General features: G+C 40.5%; 1 protein-coding gene across 1 annotated transcript in view; it reads left to right on the plus strand.

Annotated features, from left to right (window-relative positions):
* Positions 1-26,396, plus strand: part of LOC122672033 (F-box/kelch-repeat protein At1g23390-like) — a 64,428-nt gene extending 38,032 nt beyond the window's left edge. The window contains exons 2-3 of the mRNA XM_043869542.1: positions 22,864-22,870; positions 25,195-26,396. Of these exons, the coding sequence (XP_043725477.1) occupies positions 22,864-22,870; positions 25,195-26,396 (1,209 nt within the window). The remainder of the gene's footprint in view (positions 1-22,863; positions 22,871-25,194) is intronic.
* Positions 26,397-27,528: the final 1,132 nt, after the last annotated feature.

Below are 27,528 nucleotides of genomic sequence, written 5' to 3' on the forward strand. Positions count from 1 at the left end.
CAGGTCGGATGAGCAATAACCCAGTTGGGTGGATGGTGAGTTGCTACAGCCCCACATGGTTGGGTGGATCGAAATGACTCATGTAGTTGGACGTGAGTGAAAGGCTTAATATTTGAGGTACCTACATTAAGTGGTGTGGGTGCCACCTAGCTCTCGCAGCTTTTATGTCGACCCACCACACAAAATGTATATTTTGTGTATATCAGATGACATTCAGCTTTTGTTACTTTTAGGATGTGGGGCACAGATGTAGGAATCAATATTGGATATTAGATCAGTCTCGGTCGATATCGATTCGATATTAATCCGGATTGCTCTATATTGGTTTGGATGAGACAAATTAACCCTTATTTTGTAGGGATAATTTCTTAGATCCACTTAGATAAAAACTGAAATTATAAGATAAGTAGGTTCCATATTTGTTTTAAGGTAAATGACATTTGAGATACCAAATATTTGCATAAAATGCAACTAGGGTACCCAATGTTTGTGAAATTATAACTGGGATACCTATTTTGATATTCCCAATTATACCCTCAATCACTACCACCATCACCGTTGCCCAACCCCTGAAATTATAACTGGGATACCTATTTGAAACAAATCATTTAGAAGAAATTGTTGGAATCCCACCAAGTTTTCAAAGAGGTTTAATTCGTATGCAACATTAAGGAGAAAATTTCGATCATCAAAAGTATGCGAAAAGTCTTTTTTTTTCCACCATTAATGAAGAGAAACTCAAGGTCTCATCATCGCTTGAAGAAAGATTGAGCCTTGCTGGAATTACAGAAGCAGTAATGAAATTTCTCCATCGAAGAACAGGCTTTGTTATGGTCGTCCTAAATTTTCTTAACTAGTAGATCTGAGCAATTTCCCCATTTTATAGAGGATTGAGAATTAGGTATTTGCAAATGGTTTGGGCTGTGAGATGGAGATTAATAAGCATCTAGATCCTGATTTTGGGCTGATTTGGATCAATGGATCGCACACCAAAATCTAGGGTTAGTTAGAGCAGCTTTAGGTTGATCATGATCAATCTCTCTTTGATCCTGATTGATTCTGATCTAAATCGGTTGAGACCGTGAATAGGAGGTCATGGGTTCGACTGATCTCTTGATCATATTTGGTGGGTAGCTTCTCATAAGGACCCCTTATGGGTGAAGTGGGTTAACCATAGGTACTTAGAATGCGAATCCAGTTAGACAGTCAAGCCCATCCATAACTGCTTATGGGTGTGGAGGAAGATCCTTAAATACAGGGTTAGAGATCTTCCCCTCGTTCATCATATGCCATTGGTGATGGCCGAGCTTCTAAATTGTGGCTTGACCCTTGGCATCTAGTAGGGATCCTTATTCTAAATTAAGGCACCCTTTCCATTCCCCCCTCCCCCCCCCCCCCCGGTTCTCTTGGTAGTTGTAGGTTTGTTGGCTTGTCTTAGTTTTCCCTCTTAGGTGTAGACACCACATTTTGACACCTTGGAAGTATGTCTTGGCAATGATGGTTAAGGACGTAACTCGTGGTGACTGAATGGCAAGAATTATCAAATTACCCCTACCCCACTTTTTGTAATCAAACTGTCCCAAATAGAGCCTAAACCCTTAACATAACCGTATTTAACCATTTTAAGTTCACATTTGAAGTTTCACCCAAATCCAACACCTTTCATGAAAATGACCGTTTTACCCCTGACACGGTTCTCGGTATCTGGACCACCCGATTTAGTCCGAAATACTTTGGATGACCTCATTTGGTCATATTAAGTTTTCACGTAAAGTTTCGATCAAATCGGGTAACTTTTGTGAAAATGACCGTTTTGCCCCTGGCATGGTTCTTGTTACCCGAGCCAGCCGATGTGACCTGATATCATTTGGATAACTTTATTTGGTCATATTGTGCTTACACGTAAAATTTCATGTAATTTTGGTATCATTTGGACCTTGATCGGTGTGAAACACCATTTATGTATTTTTCTCGATATCCGTGCCATTTTTAGGAAAAATCTGACCATATCTGTCACACGGATGAAAATTACTGGTTGAGACCTTCGCGGCAATATGTGGCGCGTCAAAATCGACCACACGGATTGAAAGATATCAATATTTGAATGTGGGCCTTTAAAATGGAATCTTTGAGAAAGAGAGAAAAATAAAATTAAAAAAAAAAACATTTTGACCGACCCGAGTCAGATGGGACTGACCCGAACCGGGTCAACCCAGTCTGACCCTGCCCAGCTGGACTATCGGCAGGGGACAAACCCCCACCATTTAGGCTGAGCCACACAAGGCCCATCACCCATGCCCACCTGCCCAGCAGGCCTAGGCACACGCAAGCTCAGGCTGCGCAGCAAGCCTGGCCACATGCAAGCCAGCCCATCACTCCTTATTCTAGCCATTAATGCACCAGGGGTCTTTGAGACCTTTCCTCGAATACTTTTTTTCCTATAAATAGGATGTTTTTTAGAGAGGTTAGGGACAGAGGAAAATTAGTGAAAAATTACCTTCACGTAGTCCTTAATCTCCTCTTTCCATCCATGGTTTTCTTATCCATAGGTTATGCTCCATTACTGATATAAAATTCCGTAAATACCCCTTCTTCACCACTCTTGTCATTCGGAGGAACCACACTTGGAGCGGCTTTTGGAGGTTTCCGGCAATACTTTCGGTCAAAAAAAGGTTACTCAAGCTGAGCCCAGGCACTTCCACGCTTCAAGGGTATTTTTCCATATTTTTTACTTATTTCTAAGTATTTGTTTTGATTTTCTTTACAACAAAGGTTGTTTTTCAGTTATAAAAATGTTAAAAATAATTCAAGAGTGATAAAAATATGAAATTTTCAGGGATGATGCTTGTTACCATATTTGACATTCATTAATTTTCTCAAGCTCCAAATCATTTTTTTTTTGTGATATTTTTTCCCCTGTAAAGGATTTCGGATTATGTAAAATCTGAACATGTGGGTGGGTATTTAGACAAAAATGTTATAACCATGTTAAAGATCATGTTTTTATTAGTGGGAATGGGCTCTGGTTTGATCCAATTCGGATCTTTGATGGGGATTTTGTATTTTTCTTTGTTTTCCCTTCTTTTTTATCATTTCAAAAAATATTAAAAATAATATAAATGCATAAAAATTCACAAAAAAATTATGGAATTCATATTTCATCATGCTTGATTTTATGGAATCATTATCCACTGACATGCATGTTTGATAGTTTTTATACATTTCCCACCTCATTTAGGGGTATAAATGTCATTTTTCTAATTATAATGAAAAATTCTGGAAAAATAGAAAAAAATGTTTTTATGCATGACATGCTGTTTTAGAATGGTTTAGGATGTTTTCATATGCATACGTGACCATCATGCTTGATAGATATGCATACAAAGTCATTTGTGCCCTCTAGGGGCATTTTGGTAATTTACCAAACGTGGGCCTAGGCTATCATTCTGGAAATATCATTTGGTGTGTTCAGTCATTTTAGGATGTTTAACATCACTTTCGATGCCTACAATGATTCTAAGTGTCTTTTGACACTTTTGCCATTTTGCCCTTAGGGGCATTTTGGTCATTTTGTGACCAAACCTTGCTTAGGACCCTGGAAAGGCTCCTGTTACTTTTGTCGCATGTTTTAACATTTAATAAACATGTTTTAAGCATAAGTCAGTATTTTCATGAATTATCATGCATTTTCTACATGTTTGCCATAACAGGGGCATTTTGGTAATTTTTACCACCCCACATTTTCTTGCCATTTCATGTGCTCTTGATGATCCAAATGCATGATGTTAATGTTATTTAATCATGTTTTGCTTATTTACAGTATTTAAATATGATTTCATGCCTTTGTACATATTTTGGCCATTTAGTGGCATTCTCATAATTTTGGCTATTTTGGCGATTTTGGCCTATGAGCTATTTTGCTTATCAATGATTGTCCTTTTCCATAATATAATTAAACTTGATTTTTTTTTTTACAGTCAACCATGTTTTTGACCATAGAGTTAGGCTTTCTAATTTAGGTAAAATCCATTAATTAGCTTAATTAGGATGCATAATGTACATACTCACCAAACTTAGGAGTAGTAATTAGGATTAAAACATTAATCTTAATTAGCCTAACTAGGTTCATAAATTTCAATTAAGATAATAAAAAATCTTCAAAAAAAATTAGTTTAATTAGGTACATAATATGTATAAAACAACAGTACACAACAGAATTTGGTCTAGGAAGACCGGCTGTCGATCGGGCGGTTGCTGGATGCCTAACACCTTCCCAGCCCGTAACTTGACACTTACCCAGAGATCTGGGGCAGACCATCCATTGAGTCATTGGAGTTAAACTAGCGCCCCTTCTGCGAAGGAGGGGCACCATTCATGGGTCCTAGACCCTAAATCTAGGTGGCGACTCCCATTTTCCCATTTTCTTTCTTTCCCCTGGGTGCACGCTCAGCAACCCTCCGTCCGCTGCACCTACATTAGGTGTAACTTGTAGTTGGTCTATTTGATTAGGATAGTCCCAAAAAAAAATCAATTGAGACCAATCCGGATCCCAATTCTGGTTTTTAAAATCCTACTATATTGGTAATTTCACATGCTTTAATGTCCGTGGGCATAGAAACCACGCAACCAATTAACATCGTTCTTTTTCCCATAGCAAGATTTTATTTAGGAAATAAGGTTTTCTTTTTCTTGCACGAGGTCAACTCATGACCCTTTAAAAAGGAAGACTTTAATCAGTTTGATTTTATATATATTGTAAGCACAGCTGTTGGAGTTGGAGTTAGATTTGGAGTTTGAATTTGAGTTGGAACTCGATCAACTAACCGATGCACGGATAAAGTATATTTCATTAAGGGTGTGTTTTGTTGGAAGAGACTTCTCTACTTCCAAGGCGGGCTGTACTTTCGTGCGCCCAATTTTGTCCCACATACAAGGTTGCAAAAAGTACCGCCTTGCCCCTGCCCGAGCGCCCTGCTAGAGCAGGGGTAAGGTGGTACTTTCCGCCCGCCTTGTATGCTGGGCAAAGTTGGGCGCACGGAAGTACTGCCCGCCTTGGAAGTAGAGGAGTCGGATCCGTGTTTTGTTTGGCAATAAAATAAATAGAATTAAAAAAAAATTTAAATGTATGGTTTCCATTTACTTGATTTAGAGCGAGAATTGAAATTTTGTCCTTTTCTAATTTTATTTAATCCCCCTTACCAAAAATAATTTTATTTAATCCATGTAATTATTTATCAAAAAAAATTTTAATCCAATATAATTTTTTAATAAAAACCATCAATTTATTTAAAATTATACTAACAACTTAAATTACTAACACCATATGCTGATCCACACTCATATAGTTGAAGATACACACACTTCCTAGATGATTTTAAGCATCATAATTTTTATTTTTGGTGTGTATGTGTGCAAGACTTAATAAAGGTTGACACCAATAAAAAAGTAATTCAAGAAATTAAAATTTTTTTATTGTATCAATGAAAAAAAAATAATAAATAAAAATCCATTTTATAATTCAATTTTGATAATAGATTCTCTATGGTCTTCTTCCTTCCAATAAGGGGTCTGGCTTTCATTGTGGGTGATGGTGATGGTGGTGGTGGCGGCGCCTTGCGACTAATGCAAAAGCTGCCAGTAAATCAAAATCAAATGTCTCCCTTGGGTTGTCACCGATGTTCTCGCCGCCCACTGTTGCGGCTGCTCAATTGACACTTAGGGTAGGATTGAATAAGTAGATTTAATAGGCCAACACAATTATGGAATATTGAAACATCATATTGAAGTTGAAGGTAATATGGTCTCTTATAGACATCTCACCTAATCAAGATTATGAATGCTTACACTATGGATAATGCCAAAGCCATTTTAAATTCGTTATTCAGTAGGGTCGTTTCTTCTCCCTATGGGTAAATGACATATTTATCCATAGGGAGAGGGTTCTCTACGTAAAAGGCCAACACACCAATGAGCTAGGTGCAATCAAACTACATCATATATTGAAGGGCAGTGAGGTCATTTAATATGAGGAGAAAGATTGACAAAGAGAAATTTTCTGTTAGAAAAAGACTGATACCAAAAGAAGAGGACAAAGAGATAGCCTGAGTCAAACGAGAATGCTCTGTCTTTAAGACAGTATTTGCACCCTATTACAACACTGGATTGCAGCAAATTTGCCTCTCAAAATAAAACAGGTTGGACTGATTACTAATGTCACACCCCCATCCCTGAACCACGGGGAATGCAACTAGAGCGTATCAATACGCTCTCTAACCACCAGAATCACTGATGCAGTACCCAAGACTAACTCATTCACAAAGACAAATAATAGGTAAAAGGAAAGGATTAATATTAATGACATCAGAGTTAGCAGAAGCTAGGTGATAGCATATAAAATATTGTCTATTCAAATTTACCCCTTCATATCAATGGGTTCTAATCAGGATCTATGTATTATCACTGTATAATAAATACACTTATCAAGAAAGGAATAAAAGAATACACCTTGAATCGAGAAAATAGTTTATCAAAGTGTAACAAAAGATGGCCTGACCAAGAATCTTTGTTCCCTCGTGGAACACATCTCACTGATAGCACTCGGCCCATGATCCTCATACTTGAAGTCCACCACTCTTCATGACCTTCTTCAAGAGTCTTGAACTATGTGCAATCTGCTCGAATGTACACTGCATCAACTAAAAATATGTTTCCTCGAGAGTGAGCTCCAATGAGCCCAATGAGTAGCTAAGCCACACAAGCATACACAATAATAATAATGAATGGGGTTATTGCAAACCATACATGATGGACGGATACCAAGGTGTCCCATACCACCAAGGTAGACCGTACATCACATACAATTGAAATCATGCTATATGAATGAATGATGATGTATAGTTTTATTGTTATCCACCTAACACACAACTAAGTCGGTATAGTACTATAGCAACACCTTAGGTAGCATCCCGACATCGGTACCATAAGCGGATGGTATACCGGCGATGACAAACCAGTCGTGGCCGAAGCTTTCTTTGCATCTCGGTCTCCACCAAGAGATATACGCAAACCCCAAGTCAAATCCCGTCCTGGCGTTCGGCCCAAAATACGGTTGGCGCCCGAACTTTCCGGGTGGGTATACCCGAATAACGGTCGGAACCCACGGATTTGACCGACACCTAACCCCCTATCGATAAGGGTCATAGTACTGGGTAAACATTTATCCTAGCCAATCCACCTAACACACACAACTAAGTCAGGTATAGTACTATAGCAACACCTTAGGTAGCATCCCCGACATCGGTACCATAAACGGATGGTATACCTGCGATGACAAACCCGAGTCGCGCTGGAAGCCTGCCGTACCGGTCTCCGGCCCAAAATACGGTTGGCGCCCGAACTTCCCAGGTGAGTATACTTGAATAACGGTCGGAACCCACGGATTTGACCGACACCTAACCCCCTGTCGGTAAGGGTCATAGTACTGGGTAAACATTTATCCTAGCCAACATTCACCTATTGTATGAGTGAGGTACGCATGTGCATAGGCCAGAGGCCGAGTCCATAGATACCGAAATACGGTCGGTCGGCTATCCTCTCGCCCCTCTAGCCCATACACGTATACAAGTACGAGATGTGAATACCGAAGGTACCGACCGACTACCTTCGGTATTCACATCTCGTACTTGTATACGTGTATGGGCTAGAGGGGCGAGAGGATAGCCGACCGACCGTATTTTCGGTATCTATGGACTCGGCCTCGGCCTATGCACATGCGTACCTCACTCATACAATAGGTGAATGTTGGCTAGGATAAATGTTTACCCAAGACTATGACCCTTACCGACGGGGTTAGGTGTCGGTCAAATCGTGGGTTCCGACCGTTATTCGAGTATACCCACCCGGGAAGTTCGGGCGCCAACCGTATTTTGGGCCGAACGCCAGGAAGGGATTTGACTTGGGGGTTTGCGTATATCTCTGGGTGGAGATCGGTACGGCAGGCTTCCAGCGCGACTCGGGTTTGTCATCGCCGGTATACCATCCGTTTATGGTACCGATGTCGGGGATGCTACCTAAGGTGTTGCTATAGTACTATACCTGACTTAGTTGTGTGTGTTAGGTGGATTGGCTAGGATAAATGTTTACCCAGTACTATGACCCTTACCGACAGGGGGTTAGGTATCGGTCAAATCCGTGGGTTCCAACCGTTATTCGGGTATACCCACCCGGGAAGTTCGGGCGCCAACCTTATTTTGGACCGAACGCCAGGACGGGATTTGACTTGGGGGTTTGCGTATATCTCTTGGTGGAGACCGGTACAGCAGGCTTCCAGTGCGACTCGGGTTTGTCATCGCCGGTATACCATCCGTTTATGGTACCGATGTCGGGGATGCTACTTAAGGTGTTGCTATAGTACTATACCTGACTTAGTTGTGTGTTAGGTGGATAACAATAAAACTATACATCATCATTCATTCATATAGCATGATTTCAAATTGTATGTGATGTACGGTCTACCTTGGTGGTATGGGACACCTTGGTATCCGTCCATCATGTATGGTTTGCAGTCAACCCCATTCATTATTATTATTGTGTATGCTTGTGTGGCTTAGCCACTCATTGGGCTCAGTTGGAGCTCACTCCTCGAGGAAACATATTTTTTAGTTGATGCAGGTACATTCGAGCAGGACGGCACATAGTTCAAGACTCTTGAAGAAGGTCATGAAGAGTGGTGGACTTCGAAGTATGAGGATCATGGACCGGAGTGCTACTGTGAGATGTGTTCCACGAGGGAACAGTGATTCTTGGCTGGTGGCCATCTTTTGTTACACTTTGATAAACTATTTTCTGATTCAAGGTGTATTCTTTTATTCCTTTCTTGATAAGTATATTTATTATACAGTGATAATACATAGATCCTGATTAGAACCCATTGATATGAAGGGGTAAATTTGAATAGACAATATTTTATATGCTATCACCTAGCTTCTGCTAACTCTGATGTCAATAATATTAATCCTTTCCTTTTACCTATTATTTGTCTTTGTGAATGAGTTAGTCTTGGGTACTGCATCAGTGATTCTGGTGGTTAGAGAGCGTATTGATACGCTCTAGTTGCATTCCCCGTGGTTCAGGGATGGGGGTGTGACAGCTTGGTATCAGAGCGTGATGCTCTACCCCATGGACTAACTCAGTGTTCACATGACCCGATTTACTCTAAATTAGGGTTAAATATTAAAAGCCTTAACCACAAACAAGAATCAGTAGAACAAGGGAGAATATATAAATTTTGCTGATAGAACAATGCTTTGATAACACAAATAAAGGCAGGAGACTTCCATAGAACATAAACCAGTTTAGAAATGAAGAAAAGATGAGAAACTACATACTAAACCCTAGGAGTTACAAAAAAAAAAAAGATATATACTAAAGTTTATGAGGGTAAAGTCATGGACAATGATGTAAAATATAATGATAATTGGGATTAGCCTAACCATAAAGAGCTATTGCATATATTAGGAAAATTTATACATTATAGGATTGATGTTGCATAAGCCCAACGACTTCAAGATACACCAATACCAATCAAAGATTGGGGCCCTTGGTCTATAAAAAAATATAAAAAAAAAAAAAAAAAATATTAAAAAAAAAAAAAAAAAAAAAAAAAAAAAAGAAGAAGAAGAAGAAAAGTTGTGGTTAGGCACATTATGAATAACATTTTGAATAGTGAATCGTACCATAAGCAGGTATGGGAACGGGAAGAAGCTTACACATTGAGATGGATTAGCAAATAGCTAATTTATACAAAAGAAAAGCTCACCTGAGCCTTTTCACAAACACCTCAAACTCATCACATGGGCATTCGTTGCTACAACTGCAACAAGCGGGGGCATATGTCCAAGACTTGCTCGTACAGTAAGCCCGTGTATGTGCCAAACCTGCAGGCCATCGGTCCGATGCAACCCCAGGGGAGTGTATTCAACATGCCTACAGATGAGGCAGAGTCATCATCAGGCGCAGTGGCAGGTACCTTATGTCTATACCTATCACCTGTGCACGCATTATTGATTTTAGAGTTTACGACTCAATTTAGTCACCCACAGTCGTTAGTTGTAATTCCAACTTGCGTAAGCTAGCTGTCGGTGAGAGACTTTTCGCAGGACTTGTTACGTAGGCTAATGATTAGGGGGAAATTATCTTTCATTTTTCTCGTAGCCTTAGTGACTGGCCCGGGCTTTCTTTGGGAACCACCTAGAAATTTTGAGTATTGGTCCTAAGTACCCTTGGGTAAGCCTATGGCCCACATGTCTCTCAGGAGAGCCATTTTTTTTGGACTTGTTGGTAAATCTACCGGGAATGCTGGGATTGGCTTGGTGTATGGGCCTGGTACGTTCAGGGACCTTGCCCAGTAGGAAACCCCAGACTTGTGTCTAGATTATGAAGGAACGGTGAAAAAAAATATATATATATATATAGGCACGTAGTTAAATCTCGATATGTCTATACACCCACGAACCGATGGATATCTAGAAAGGATAATTTAGGACGGATGCTAGGAGGTATGGATTATATCATGTAGTTGGAAGAGAATGATAGATCTAGCAATTTAAGTTGATGAACAGTATTATATCGGGTGTTAGTGTAGCCAAATGCAGTCAAGAACGAAAAGGAATTGGAACTGAAGGATTCGACAAAACTTTGCTCAACAATAGATATGAGTGGAGTAATGGGTCCCTGAATGTCCCCTCCGTTATTGGGAGTGAACAGTAGGAATTCCATCAATATTCCAATTCATTCTAAAGCTGAGTTAGGTATTGGAGGATCGGAAGTGAAGGTCCTCATAGGAAAAGCCAGGTAAGCAAAGTAGTACAGCCTTGTGTCATTCAACCCAAAATTTTAGGAGTACAGATACTGGATGAAGTATATGAAAACAGTTGCATCTCTCTATTTCTAGAAGTATAAGCTCAGAGTTTGATTCTCACTGGGTCCTTATATACACTGGACTTTATATTAACTAAACCGGAATTGATTTATACCATTGTGTAAGGTGGATACTATTAGAGGACAAATCAATACAACTTAGTTTAAGCTAAATAACTAAGTAGTCCCGGAGCGGAAGTTGAGCACAGTTTTAACCCCTCTATCTGGCACTATCCAATACCATTTAAGCAAAGCCAATGTGGTGGTAGATGCACTTAGTAGGAAATCACAAACCCTTCCTTGCCAGCTTTAACAGTCAATGAGCGGCTTATAGAGGAAGCCAGAAGAATGGGGTCGGAAGTGTTAATTGATGACGCTACTATGTTAATTGTCGCCCTAACAGTACAACCCTCATTGGCGGAGAAGATTAAGGAAGTCCAACCTACTGATGCGGAGTTACAGAAATTGATAGATGGCATTCAGGAAGAGATGGAGGAGGAATCATATTTTATCTTGTCCAGAAATAACATCCTTCGGTTCAGGGATAGGTTATGTGTACCCAATGGTGTGCGAGTTAAGGTGGCATGGAGAGGCAACGACCATAAGGACTATTCGGACCCTAGAGGACGTGCTTAGGGTTTGTGTCATTGATATGAAGGGTAGTCGAGATGAGCACATCTCACTCGTAGTTTTTGTTTACAACAACAGCTACCAGACGACTATAGCTATGACACCGTTCAAAGCATAGTATAATAGAAAGTTCCGAACACCACTATATTAGATGAAGTGATTAGCAAAGAATATTGGGGTCCAAATTGATACAAGCCACTTGCGGAATGGTAGATTTGATAAAAGATCGAATCATGGCGGCTCAATCTAAATGGAAGAGCTATGCCAACTTGAGACGGAAGGAAAGTAAGTTTGTTGTGGGCGATTATGTTTTCTTGCGAGTATCGCCAACTAAGAGAGTAATTCACTTCGATAAGGAGGGCAAGTGTGTTAATGTATTTTACGTAATGATGTGAGAAAGTACACCCCTACATTGATATTGTCAAGACTAAAAAGCCACATCAACTTGTCATGGACTGACACATGAAGAGCTACCTGAAGAGAACTTTGATTATAAGGACAGTAATCCTCACAATCAAACTGTAACTTTTGATAAAGTTCGGTGGAGCAATCTCATTGATTAAAGGGGCATCTTGTTAATGAGAAGGTGAAGTGCGGTCGAAGTATCCTCACCTATGCAGATACCTAGGTACGTCTCAATTTCAAGGACGAAATTCTTATAAGGTGGGGAGGATGTTAAATCCGTGCCCAAAACCCTATTTGAAACCCGATCTGACCACCGATCTGGTTTGAACCTTTTGTGTAGAACCGGGAACGGAGTACACTCGTGAACTGTGGGTCATAATACTCAAGCCATCACACAAGATTGTCGACCACGAAACAGGGGAAGTCCTCAAGGAAAGATCCACCGTCAGAGACAGGGGGAAAATCATCCACGAAAGCATATTCTTGAAATTCCCTTATGATGGGGATCCGTGGGGCCCGCACCTAAATCGCCCTTATCCACTTAGCGATGACTGGGAGTAAGTCACTATCCGACTAATTCATGCCTATGCATGACCATTAATAAGCATAAGAACTAGAATGGGCTTGGGGTTAGGAGCTTAGTCTCTTTCTATTTGTAACTAGAACTTAGGACATGGGCCCAAGTGGATCCAATGGCCCAATGAGTTAAACTAGACCTTAGGTTTATACCTAACCAAACAAGCTCCTAAGCAAATGGACCTAAGGACTTGAGACTAACCAAACAAGACCTAATGCCTAGATGGGTTATTAAAGACCCAAAACTACTATTCACCTCACATTACAATCCTAAATCGTGGAGAGGAGAGGAGAAAAAGAAAGAAGAGGAGAAGAAGAAAGAAGAAGAAGAAAGAAGAAGAGAAAGAAGGAAGGAGAAGGGAGAAGTATGGTGGAGCATAAGCTATCATCATCAACCCTTGGTGAGTCTTTTTCTCTCTCTCTCCATCTCTCTTTCCCTAATTCTATTACCTAGGGTTTGAATCGGTTGAGCACACCTTGAGTGCTCCATCTACTCAATTAGAAGAGCCATTAATGGCAAATCCTTGATGCTTAACTATGAAGCACCTAACCCTACCTTAAACCCATTCACCCTTCTCCATTTATGAACCCTAAGTTGGGGATTTTCCTCCATTTATGGGTTTCACCAGCCCTCATGGAAGACCATAGAGGTGTGGTTTGTGGGTTGTTAAATAACATTGATTAAAGACCCTTTCAAAACCTCAATACCCAAACCCATGAGTTTCCTTTCCATATGTATTTTAATGGAGGAAAACCTAATCGATCATGGGGTTTACAAACCCATGTTGGGTGTGTGCTATGGCACCTTGGTTGGAGTTGTTCTCACGGCAAAAGAGACCCCAAAAAAACCCCTAAGAATACCCCATTTTAGCCCAAGACTTTGGGGCTGCAAAACCATTCTCGGAATGGCATGAACAGCAAGACTGGCACATGGACAGGCACATGCAAGTGCCTGTCCCTGAGAAACTAGATCTGCCGGTGGGAAGTCCGAGAGGGACAGGCACATGGACAGGCACATGCAAGTGCCAGTCCCTGAGAAAGATCTGCCGGTGGGAGGTCCGAGAGGGACAGGCACATGGACAGGCACATGCAAGTGCCAGTCCCTGAGAAAGATCTGCCGGTGGGAGGTCCGAGAGGGACAGGCACATGGACAGGCACATGCAAGTGCCAGTCCCTGAGAAAGATCTACCGATGGGAGGTCCGAGAGGGACAGGCACATGGACAGGCACATGCAAGTGCCAGTCCCTGAGAACCTAGATCTGCCGGTGGGAAAGCCCGAGAGGGACAGGCACATGGACAGGCACATGATATAGCCTTGCTATATGTGCCGGTCCCCTATTTTAGCCTTGTTTGATAACTTATGGGGCCCAACTCTTCTAGTCTAAGGCACTAATCTCTCCCCACGTTGTACACTCTCTTTAGGTTAGCGGCTCGGCTCGGGCGTATTAGTACGTGGGGACAGTGTACTTGGCATCGACGCCGATTTGAAGAGCTCGTCTTGACGATTGGCGAGAATCAAGGTGAGTGAGTTAAGCAAACGTCTTAATTTATGGAATGTTTATGTGTCGTGTCTTGCGAATGTCATTCATGCATGTGTGCTATAATATATAATTATTGGTAAGATATAGGACGATATAAATGTTTAGATGTTGATAGGACTTTACATTCTTGTCTTGCGATATTATTTATTTTATTGCACTATGGTGCGAATGGTATTGGATTTAGTTATGGGACTCGGTGCTTAGGTTGGTCTTGGACACAGGGATTCCATAATATGGACTCACTCATGGCATGTATATCTAGGGCTTCGAAAGCGGGATCCAAGTGCCGGTGGGTGCTGGGCTTGAGATTACCGTACTTAAAATTGCATTAGAGTTGTCCATTGCATTAGGTGGAGTCGGTCGGTCATCATCCCATTTCCACCTAATGCAATGGACAACTCTAATGCAATTTTAAGTACGGTAATCTCAAGCCCAGCACCCACCGGCACTTGGATCCCGCTTTCGAAGCCCTAGATATACATGCCATGAGTGAGTCCATATTATGGAATCCCCAGGTCCAGCACCAACCGGCACCCGAGTCCCATAACTAAATCCAATACCATTCGCACCATAGTGCAATAAAATAAATAATATCGCAAGACAAGAATGTAAAGTCCTATCAACATCTAAACATTTATATCGTCCTATATCTTACCAATAATTATATATTATAGCACACATGCATGAATGACATTCGTAAGACACGACACATAAACATTCCATAAATTAAGACGTTTGCTTAACTCACTCACCTTGATTCTCGCCAATCGTCAAGATTGGAGCTCTTCAAATCGGCGTCGATGCCAAGTACACTGCCCCACGTACTAATACGCCCCGAGCCGAGTCAGTTAACCTAAAGAGAGTGTACAACGTGGGGAGAGATTAGTGCCTTAGGACTAGAAGAGTTGGGCCCCATAAGTTATCAAACAAGGCTAAAATAGGGGACGGCCGCACATATAGCAAGGCTATATCATGTGCCTGTCCATGTGCCTGTCCCTCTCGGGCTTTCCCACCTGGCAGATCTAGGTTCTCAGGGACTGGCATTTGCATGTGCCTGTCCATGTGCCTGTCCCTCTCGGACCTCCCACCGGTAGATCTTTCTCAGGGACTGGCACTTGCATGTGCCTGTCCATGTGCCTGTCCCTCTCGGACCTCCCACCGGCAGATCTTTCTCAGGGACTGGGACTTGCATGTGCCTGTCCATGTGCCTGTCCCTCTCGGACCTCCCACCGGCAGATCTTTCTCAGGGACTGGCACTTGCATGTGCCTGTCCATGTGCCTATCCCTCTCGGACTTCCCACCGGCAGATCTAGTTTCTCAGGGACAGGCACTTGCATGTGCCTGTCCATGTGCCAGTCTTGATGTTCATGCCATTCCGAGAATGGTTTTGCAGCCCCAAAGTCTTGGGCTAAAATGGGGTATTCTTAGGGGTTTTTTTGGGGTCTCTTTTGCCGTGAGAACAACTCCAACCAAGGTGCCATAGCACACACCCAACATGGGTTTGTAAACCCCATGATCGATTAGGTTTTCCTCCATTAAAATACATATGGAAAGGAAACTCATGGGTTTGGGTATTGAGGTTTTGAAAGGGTCTTTAATCAATGTTATTTAACAACCCACAAACCACACCTCTATGGTCAGAGGGCTGGTGAAACCCATAAATGGAGGTAAATCCCCAACTTAGGGTTCATCAATGGCGAAGGGTGAATGGGGTTAAGGTAGGGTTAGGTGCTTCATAGTTAAGCATCAAGGATTTGCCATTAATGGCTCTTCTAATTGAGTAGATGGAGCACTCAAGGTGTGCTCAACCGATTCAAACCCTAGGTAATAGAATTAGAGAAAGAGAGATGGAGAGAGAGAGAAAGAGACTCACCAAGGGTTGATGATGATAGCTTGTGCTCCACCATACTTCTCCCTTCTCCTTCCTTCTTTCTCTTCTTCTTTCTTCTTCTTTCTTCTTCTTCTTTCTTCTTCTCCTCTTCTTTCTTTTTCTCCTCTCCTCTCCATGATTTAGGATTGTAATGTGAGGTGAATAGTAGTTTTGGGTCTTTAATAACCCATCTAGGCATTAGGTCTTGTTTGGTTAGTCTCAAGTCCTTAGGTCCATTTGCTTAGGAGCTTGTTTGGTTAGGTATACGCCTAAGGTCTAGTTTAAGTCATTGGGCCATTGGATCCACTTGGGCCCATGTCCTAAGTTCTAGTTACAAATAGAAAGAGACTAAGCTCCTAACCCCAAGCCCATTCTAGTTCTTATGCTTATTAATGGTCATGCATAGGCATGAATTAGTCGGATAGTGACTTACTCCCAGTCATCGCTAAGTGGATAAGGGCGATTTAGGTGCGGGCCCCACGGATCCCCATCATAAGGGAATTTCAAGAATATGCTTTCGTGGACGATTTTCCCCCTGTCTCTGACGGTGGATCTTTCCTCGAGGACTTCCCCTGTTTCGCGGTCGACAATCTTGTGTGATGGCTTGAGTATTATGACCCACAGTTCACGAGTGTACTCCGTTCCCGGTTCTACACAAAAGGTTCAAACCAGATCGGTGGTCAGATCGGGTTTCAAATCGGGTTTTGGGCACGGATTTAACAACTAATTTGCAGAGATAGTAATCACTTGAAACTATCAGAGAATTGAGAATTTGTTAATGCCTGACTGACTGAAATCGTACCACAAAAATTGAATGATTTGGGTTGTCCATTTCACCTCTATTTATAATGGTGGATGTATCCCTTCAAGACATCTCATGGAATGGGTGTGTCCATTGACATGAGTGGAGAGGATTAAAAGATTTTAATCCAAGCACTTATATGTAAGTGTCTCTTGAAGATACCCCATGGTGTAGGTGTGTCTCTTGGAGATATCCCATGGTGTAGATGTGTCTCTTGGATCAATGGATTAGATTAAAAGATTTCAATCCAAGTGTTATAAATGCACCTATACAAATGGATATGTCTCTTTGAAAATACATGTCTCTTGGATATGTCTATTTGAAAATACATGTCCCTTAGCCAAAAAATCAGACCAACATTGAACCAAAAAATGACCCAAAACTGTCAAAATAATTATTGAAAAAATTCCAACATTTTCTATACCCATTTTATGAGCCATTGCAAACATGTGCTCAATAAAGTTGGTGTGAAATTGGGTGAAACCAGCTGAAGTGACTTCAGTGAAATATTTCCATTTTTTGGAATTTCACTTCAAATGATTTCTATTTTGTAAAAAATAAGATACCAAAATCATATCAAACACTCTCAAAAACTAAAATTTCTTAAAAATTAACATTAAAATTCAACCAAAGAGAAACGTTATCAAAATTCTTTTTCAAACTCTTATCTGACAGACTGACACCCAACAGTCTACAATAAAAGGCTGTAATGCTGGATGCCATGCACTGTGTATGTGGCAATGTCAACATTTGGGCAGAGATAGGTCCCACTTCCCAAATTGAAAAAAAAAATTGTTAGGATAGAAGGTGGTAGGAGAAATAAATTTTCTTTGTTAACGGAAACGGCCTATTTATAGAAATAGAACATGACTATACGATTCAACCCTGGTGGACTCTCTATTCTCTTCATTATTGATAGCTTTGAGTAAAGGAGAGGACCTACATTAGTTAAATGTAGCTATTCTTTGTTTCTAGGAAAACTACTGGATTAGTTAGAATCAAGTTTCACTTTACAAAACTAGTTAGCTAATGTTTCATTTAACTAATATAGCAATATAAAAGATTGGTATTACAAAGATAGCTAAAATAGTAATTTTCGTACGCAACCTCTTACGAATTGGACAATTTCTTCCTTTTTCTAAAAGACTAAAATTGATTTTTCGTCGTTCGAATGGAAGCTGCCCTTTCACGGGAGTTCAACTGTCCTCCTGCACCTCTCACATTACTGGATTTCTGGGTTATGGTGGTACGATATATTCTCTCTTTCTCTCTCTCTCTGGAAATCTAGATTCTTCCTAAGAAGTTCGAATCGCAAGAGTTTGATTTAATTTGTTTTCAATTCGTTAGGGTTAGGGTTTCTGGGTGACGGTGACGGTGGCGATTGGAAAGAAGATGAAGAGGAAAATGGGGGGTGAAATAGTCATAACACATACTATGATGAAAGAAAACACTATTTTGGCTACTTTTGTAATGCAAATGTTTATTTTAGATAATACGATTAAACTAAAGATTGAATGGTCAATTTTGTAATGTGAAACACAATTGTAGATAATCTTGTAATTTTCCCTTATTTCTATCTAGACAAGATTGTGATTGGACATAAGAGACGGTTCAAGTTTTAATTTAGGGATCGATTTTCTTATTGGCATCCATTAAAATGTTATATAAATTGTAATTTTATTTTTTTTATCTTCTTTATATGACATATTTTTCAACAAGGATGATAGTTTCATTTTAATATGTGTATTAAAATAATGAAATAATATGTCACTTTCAAAGTATTTTTTTGAATACTGTTTTTTACCCGCATCTTAAAGAATTTTTAGAAATAAAACAAAGGTCAATTGAATGAAACTAGAATATTGATTTTAAACCAGCAAGCAAGATATCATAGGATATCAGACATTTGATTTTATATATTATTGTTATTTTGAACAATTGTTTTTGTGGTTGCATTTGTCTTTCTGTTTCAATTTTTTCAAACAATGTGTCATTTGTTTTTTATCATTACAATTTTGTTTAACCTTACATATTGTGCGCCTATATTCAAATTTATCCAGATGACATCTAATGTGAATGAGATTATTGTTGTTAAATGCGAAATATGCAGTATTAGTTGTCCCAAATTCAAAACAAAGTCAAGAAAAAATATTAAAAGAGATTATTACAAATGTCTAAAGGGATGTTCATTTTTCTTGTGGGTGGACCAATTAAGACTTAAGATTATATAAATGTGGACAAGACCAATCAAACACTCCCTTTAATTTAAGGGGGAAAAAAAAAAGAAATTGATAATAGAACCTTCCATGCTAGCATTTTATTGATTATCAAATGAAACGTAAGGCATTTCATCCGTTTGTTCCCACTGTCATTGTGCCAATCGTGTACCACTACTGGTGCACCAATCCTCTCTCCCCTCCCCTCCCCTCCTCTCTCAACCCCTACCTTCCCTGACCCCACCTCCACCTCTTCAACCACAAAGTATTAATTTGAAGATGTGAATCATGTGATCAACAAGGAGGGATTCATCATAGAGACTCCCAATCAACCCTGACACTTGTCCAACAACTCACTCCTACCCCTACCCCTACCCCTACCCTCCCACAATTGCTTGGGAGTCTAGAGAAGGGATTAGGTCTTGTACGAGAAGCATTCTAGTACGTTGCAAAGCGCACAAATGGAATCCAAAACATTCTAGTACGCTGCATGGCGCACAGATGGAATTCACAATTGGATTCCATCAATGCGCCTTGCAACGTATGAAAACTTGATCTAAACTCAGGAGTCTATATGCTAACGCGGGAGTGCACCAATCAAAGTGCACTTTAATTTGTGGATAACATAATTCAAGTAAATGGAATTGATAACTAAATCGACATTCATGTATTCCAACTAAACTAGAATCAATCAGAAATTAGCCTAAAAAACCAGTACAAAGTAGCAAGAAATAGACTTGGCCGCCAATTCCAATTCAATTAGACCAGAATTGCGATTCATCAAACCATGATTAATAGGAAGTGGAAGGAGAGAGGTGATGCTGATGCACATAATCATATAGCTAGCTTATGCATCAACTCATGGATGCATTTTTTTTTTTACTTCGGTAATCCCATAAACCACATGTCAATTTCAAAACGTTAACCAACTTTTGAGAGCGTGAAATGATGAATATACACAACACACACCACACACCACACGCAAACAACGGAATGTATTTTTTTGAGTAATCACACATACCAGATACGTTGATAATAATATTCCATTATGTTGATTTTTTTATTTTCTATATTTTTTTTGGTTGGGGGGGGGGGGGGAGAGGCCGGGAGGGGGTGTTGAAGGTTGAATATTATTTGTGAGCTGTGACTTTTGTAGGTAGACTACTATTATATTAAAGAAAAGTAATGTTACCTTTTTATCCCACACGGAAACCACCGTGGCAAGAAATTGAGGTTGAAATGTTGAATTCCCCCCCATTCTCCTTCTCTTGTTGTCCACATGGAGTATTGATGCCACCTTGCTCATGATGTGGACTATCTATCTATAAATACACCTCTCTATCTCTCCTCCCTTTCCTTCTCATCCCCGTTGATATCCAGAATCATATCTGACTTTCTTTCTTGTTGTTTGTTTTCACATATAAGAAGTTTGGAAGGAAATTATGGCTAACTCAATTAAGAGAATCCTTCCAAAACATGAAGTAGAAGTAGAAGTAGAAGAAGCTCCAATCCATGGAGATGTATTGGACACGATGATCCTCACCCGCCTGACGCTGCTGGACCTGGTGGCAGCTTCTCGAGTCTCCAAGGCGTGGCGAGGCTCCGTCTCCACTTCCCTCAACATCTCTCCTCGTCTCAAGCCCTGGTTCATAGTCTACACCCTTCACCACCGCAACCATTCCCTCACCTCCGCTTTCGCCTTTGACCCTTCCTCTCGTGTTTGGCTTCGCATCCAAAACACCCACTTCACCACCACCACAACCAGCGGCGCACTCCGATCCTCCGACTCCCAACACCTAATCTACTCACTCTCCACCGCAGGATTCTCCTTCTCCTTCGACCCCTTCCACCTGACTTGGCACCATGTGAAAGCACCACTTGTGTGGCGCGAGAACCCCATCATCGCAAGGCTCGGCTCCCGCATCCTAGTCGCCGGTGGCACCTACGATTTAATCGACGACCCACTCACCGTCGAAATGTACGACATCGGGTCCGGGAGATGGGAGACGTGTCAGCCCATGCCGTACTTGTTCAAGGACTCCGCCACCAGCACTTGGATCTCCACTGTCGCCACCGACCGCAAACTCTACCTACTGGAGAAGCGCTCCGGTCTCATCTGCTCCTTCGATGCGGAGACCAAGACATGGGGAGACACCTTTAATCTCAATCTGATCTCCAACCGTACCAACATTAATCCACCTGTGCCTGTGTTTCACTCCACCATCGGCTTCGTCGACGACCGGCTGGTCGTGATGGGGTTGATGGGGGAACCCGAAGACTTGCAAGGCCTGGGCCTCTGGGAAGTGGACCAACACACCTACGAGTGTAGGCCGATCGGGGAGATGCCGCCAGAGATGGTGGAGAAGCTGAGGAAGGCGAACTCGCCGCTCTCGACCATGCATGCGTCGATGGAAGGTGGTTCCATTTACATCTACGATCCTCGGAGTCCCGAACAGATATTCTTCTGCGAATGCGAATTGAAGAAGGAAGGAATCTGGGAATGGGGATACGTTGTGAATCCAATGGTGAGTCATCGGAACCGGATACAGAGATTCGTGTTCACGTGTTCTAGAGTCGTGATGCGTGACATTCAAAAGGCTGTAGCGACTGGAAGCCGTACATTCACGGTGGAATCATAAATGTTTTTTTATTTAATTTGTTTTTTATAAATGAATTATTATTGTCACGAATCACGATCAAAGGATTTTTAGATGTCCATTCTATGTAATTTCTCTCTTTTTTTGTAATCTTAATTGAAGAGTGCAAATAAAGTGATATTGATGGGGAGTACATTTCTTGCACTTGACAATTAGACAAATTTGATCCATTGAATTGGAACATACCATCATATATTAGTTTGATCCTTCAAATATTTTTAATACTTTAGAAATTTTATTTCAAATTTTTAAACAATATATTTTGTTGCCTAATTTGTCGCTCGTCAAATTTAATTTAAAGTTGACATACAGAAGTTGTGAAGGGAGATTTAACCACCTCTAGTTACCCAGATCATGTGTGTGAGTATAGTGTGTATTGTGTATATCCGCCATTCCTTTATCCCAAAAGTAGATTAACCTTTTGAGATTGACGTGTGGTTTATGTGATTATCAGAAACAAAAGAAAAAATAATAATAAAATAAATGTATTATATAAATCTGCTTATTCAAATTTACATTTTTATTTTTTTATGTCAACTAGTAAATCCCCATTATATAAAGGATTGAGAATTAGGTATTTGCAAATGGTTTGGGCTTTGAGATGGAGATTAATAAGCATCTAGATCTTGATTTTGGGCCGATTTGGATCGATGGATCGCATACCAAAATCTAGGGTTAGTTAGGACAGCTTTAGGTTGATCATGATCAGTCTCTCTTGATCCTGATTGATTCTGATCTAAATCGGTTGAGACCGTGAATAGGTCATGGGTTCGACGGATCCCTTGATCATATTTGGTGGGTAGCTTCTCGTAAGGACTCCTTATGGGTGAAGTGGGTTAATCATAGGTACTGAGAAGGCGAATCCATTTAGACAGTCAAGCCCATCTATAACTACTTATGGGTGTGGAGGAAGATCCTTAAATACAGGTTTAGAAATCTTCCCCTCATTCATCATACCATTGATGATGACCGAGCTACTAAATTGTGGCTTGACCCTTGGGATCTAGTAGGGATCCTTATTCTAAATTAAGGCATCATTTCCATCCCCCCCCCCCCCTCCCTTTGTAGTGGTAGGTTTGTTGGGTTGTCTTAGTCTTCCCTCTTAGCTGTAACTTGTAGTTGGTCTATTTGAATAGGATAGTCCCAAAAAAAATCGATTGAGACCAATCCGGATACCAATTCTGGATTTTAAAACCCTACTATATTGGTAATTTCACATGCTTTACTGTCTCTGGGCATAGAAACCACGCAACCAACTAACACTATAATCCATATGCTGATCCACACTCATATAGTTGAAGATACACACATGTCCTAGATGATTTTAAGCATCCTAATTTTTATTTTTGGTGTGAATGTGTGCAAGACTTAATAAAGGTTCACACCAATAAAAAAGTAAGTCAAGAAATTAAAATTTTTAATTGCATCAATTGAGAAAAATAATAAAAAAATAAAAATCCATTTTATAATTCAATTTTGATAATAGATTCTCTATGGTCTTCTTCCTTCCAATAAGGGGTCAGGCTTTCATTGTGGGTGATGGTGGTGCTGGTGCTGGCGGTGCCTCGTGACTGATTCAAAAGCTGCCAGTAAATCAAATTCAAATGTCTCCCTTGGGTTGTCATCGATGTTCTTGCCGCCCGCTGTTGCGGCTGCTCAATTGACACTTAGGTTAGGATTGAATAAAGATTTAATAGGCCAACACAATTAAGGAATATTGAAACATCATATTGAAGTTTTTTTTTTTTTTTTTTTTTTTGGTAAAACATCATATTGAAGTTGAAGGTAATGTGGTCTCTTATAGACATCTCACCTAATCAAGATTATGAATGCTTACACTATGGATAATCCCAAAGCCGTTTTAAATTCATAATTAAATGTAGCAATTGTTTCTATCTAGACAAGAATGTGATTGGGCATAAGAGATGGTTCAAGTTTTAATTTAGGGATCGATTTTCGTATTGGCATCCATCAAAGTGTTATATAAATTTTGATTTTATTTTTTTATGATACATTTTTTTCAACAAGAATAATAGTGTCATTTTATTATGTAAAATAAAATAATATATCACTTTCAAAATATTTTTTTGAATACACTTTTATATCTTTATCTTAAAAGAACTTTTAGAAATAAAACAAGATTCAATTAATTACACCTTTAAAGGTGTTACTCAAATACTCTCTATAATGTAAGGAGGGAATAGGAAATTGATATAGAACCTTACATGCTAGCATTTTATTGATATCAAATGATTCGTAAGGCATCTGACCCATTTACTCTCGCTGTCATTGTGTCAATCGTCTACCACTACTGGTGCACCAATCCTCTCTCTCCTCCCCTCCCATCCCTTGCAACTACCGCCTTCCCTGACCCCACATCCACCTCTTCAACCACGAAGTATTAATTTGAAGATGTGAATCCTGGGATCAACAAGGAAGACTCCCAATCAACCCTGACACCTATAGTGTCCAACAACCTGGACACCAAACCCCTCCCCCTCCCCCTCCCCCAATTGCTTGAGAGTCTAGAGAGGGGATCAGGTTCTCGTATGAGAAATTGGATACCATCTGTGCGCCTTGCAGCGTATGAGAATCTGATCTGAACTCAAGAGTCTTTGTGCTAACATGGAAGTGTACCAATCAAAGTGCGCTTCAGTTTGTGGGTAACATTGTTCACATAACGGAATTGGCATTCATGTATTCCAATTTAATTAGAATCAATCAGGAATCAGCCTTAACCTTAGAAACCCAATATAAAACAGCAAGAATCAGAGTTGGTCAATTCCAATTCAATTAGACCAGAATGGCGATTCATCAAACCATGATTAATAAGAAGCGGGAAAAGAAAGTTGATGTTATGTAGTCATATAGCTAGCCCATGATTCAACAAATAGATGCATTTACATTTTTTAATTCGGTAATCACACAAACCACACGCCAAACCCAAAAGATTTTTGTTTTTGGTAAAAAAAAAAAAAACCAACTTATCATAGCATAGATTGACGGATATACATAACACAAACCACACGCAACCAGCACAAATTTTTTTTTTGTTATTTTTGGATAATCACGCAAACCATACATTTCAATTCCCTTGATAATAATATTCCATTATGTTGATTATTATTATTTATTTATTTATTTTTTGTTGCGATGGAGTGGGGGGGGGTGTTGAAGGTTGAATATTATCTGTATGGAGAGGAAACTTGTTAGATGTGACTTTGAAGGGAGAGTATTATATTATTAGAGAATATACGACCTTTTTATCCCACGGGGAAACCACCATGGCAAGAAATTGAGGTTGAAAAGTTGAATTCCTCCCATTCTCCTTCTCTTGTTGTCCACATGGAGTATTGATGCCACCTTTATCATTATGTGGACTATCTATCTATAAATACACCTCTCTCTCTCTCTCTCTCTCTCTCTCCTCCCTTTCCTTCTCATCCCCATTCATTGATTGATATCCAGAATCATATCTGACTTTCTTTCTTTCTTTCTTTTTGTTTGTTTTCACATAAAAGAGGTTTGGAAATTATGGCTAACTCAATTAAGATAATAATCCTTCCAAAACATGAATTACAAGTAGAAGTAGAAGAAGCAGAAGAAGCTCCAATCCATGGAGATGTGTTGGAGACGATGATCCTCACCCGCCTGACGTTGCTGGACCTGGTGGCAGCGTCTCGAGTCTCCAAGGCGTGGCGAGGCTCCGTCTCCACTTCCCTCCACATCTCTCCTCGTCTCAAGCCCTGGTTCATAGTCTACGCCTTTCACCACCGCAATCATTCCCTCACCTCCGCCTTCGCCTTTGATCCTTCCTCTCGCGTTTGGCTTCGCATCCAAAACACCCACTTCACCACCACAACCAGCGGCGCAATCCGATCCTCCGACTCCCAATACCTACTCTACTCACTCTCCACCACTGGATTCTCCTTCTCCTTCGACCCCTTCCACCTGACTTGGCACCATGTGGAAGCGCCACTTGTGTGGCGCGAAAACCCCATCGTCGCACACCTCGGCTCCCGCATCTTTGTCGCCGGTGGCACCTACGACTTAATCGACGACCCACTCGCCGTCGAAATGTACAACATCGGGTCCGGGAGATGGGAGACGTGTCAGTCCATGCCGTTCTTGCTCAAGGACTCCGCCACCAGCACTTGGATCTCCACTGCCGCCACCGACAGCAAACTCTACCTACTGGAGAAGCGCTCCCTTCTCATCTGCTCCTTCGATGCGGAGACCAAGACATGGGGAGACACCTTTAATCTCAATCTGATCTCCAACCCCACACACATTAATCCACCTGTGCCTGTGTTTCAGTCCACCATCGGCTTCGTCGACGACCGGCTAATCGTGGTAGGGTTGATGGGGGATCCCGAGGACTTGCAAGGCCTGGGGCTCTGGGAAGTGGACCAACACACCTACGAGTGTAGGCCGATCGGAGAGATGCCGCCGGAGATGGTGGAGAAGCTGAGGAAGGCGAACTCGCCGCTCTCGACCATGCATGCGTCGATGGAAGGTGGTTCCATTTACATCTACGATCCTCGGAATCCGGAACAGATATTCTTCTGCGAATGCGAATTGAAGAAGAAGGAGGGAATCCACGAATGGGGATGCGTTGTGAATCCAATGTTGAATTATCGGAACCGGATGCAGAGATTCGTGTTCACGTGTTCCAGAATCATGATGCGTGACATTCAAAAGGCTGTGGCCACTGGAAGCCGTACATTCACGATAGAAACTGACGGAGATGAGAATGGATTATCTGCACGCACGTGCAGATGAACATACATATCGGAGCTAAACACATGTTTATTTTGTTTCTATATATACCCGTTCTTCTCGTGTAAAAAGCAAAAATAAGACAGGTGGTTGTCTCTCATATGTAAGTGTACACTTGTACATACAAGTAGAGGAGCTGAACTAGACGGGGATGGCCCTTCGAGTTACCAGTTTTAAATCCTAAATTAATTATTAAAAGCCAAACATTGTAATATAAATTTACTTTTTTTTTATAAAAGAATTATTATTGTCACATTAATCCTTTTTTTTTTTTTCTCAAAAGGTACAAGATATTTATTCTACCACGTATACAGATGATGATATCCATTTATATAGGGATAGAGACAATATGGTCGAGATCTCTAGATTAGCCTTTTCAAATTTCAAAGTTTAAGTCAACCAAATATCTCATTTTGCATTGTCACACATGACACATCCATGGATGTATACCAATACTTTAGACCAAGGTTCTAAAACTTGGGTTTCGATTAGGTTTTAACCAGTCAGAAATCGAGTTCGTCTCGATTTCAACTAAATCCCGGTTGAAACTTAGGACTTTTCCACGCTAACTCGAACCTTGATTTCGAGGCACAGAAGTTGTATTTTTGTCCTGATTCTTGTTATGCTGTCTATTTTTTACATTTTAAACCCAATCCATGCATTAGTTACACATAGAGAACATTAAAAATATTACTTGTGGTTTTGATCCAAGTTTAATACTGTATATTGTTCTTAGACATGATATCGAATAAGGTTTGACCGAAATATAACTCCTTCAATATAAATGAGATTTAAGCAATCTTGGATTTGTTAGAAAGTTTTGTTTTGATACCTTTCCAATAAGTCCAAGATTGCTTAAATCTGATTTATATTGAAGGAATTATGTACCGGTCAAACTTAATTTGGTGTGCGCAAATGTTGTTAAAATCGCTCTGAATACAAATATTTTTTTGGACATCAAAACAAATGAATATTTTACTGCACTTTTGATTTTTAGGAATGTTTTACCATATTAAGATTTATAGAATTCTTAGATTTGAGAAAAATCCTAGCATTAGAAAGTTGAATATTGCACCTACAATCGAAAACCCAGTTTTTGTTCTAGAACTGGGGATTGACTTTTTTTCTTTTTGAA

The sequence above is a fragment of the Telopea speciosissima genome, chromosome 8 (genome assembly GCF_018873765.1).
Source record: "Telopea speciosissima isolate NSW1024214 ecotype Mountain lineage chromosome 8, Tspe_v1, whole genome shotgun sequence".
Taxonomy (NCBI): Eukaryota; Viridiplantae; Streptophyta; class Magnoliopsida; order Proteales; family Proteaceae; genus Telopea; species Telopea speciosissima.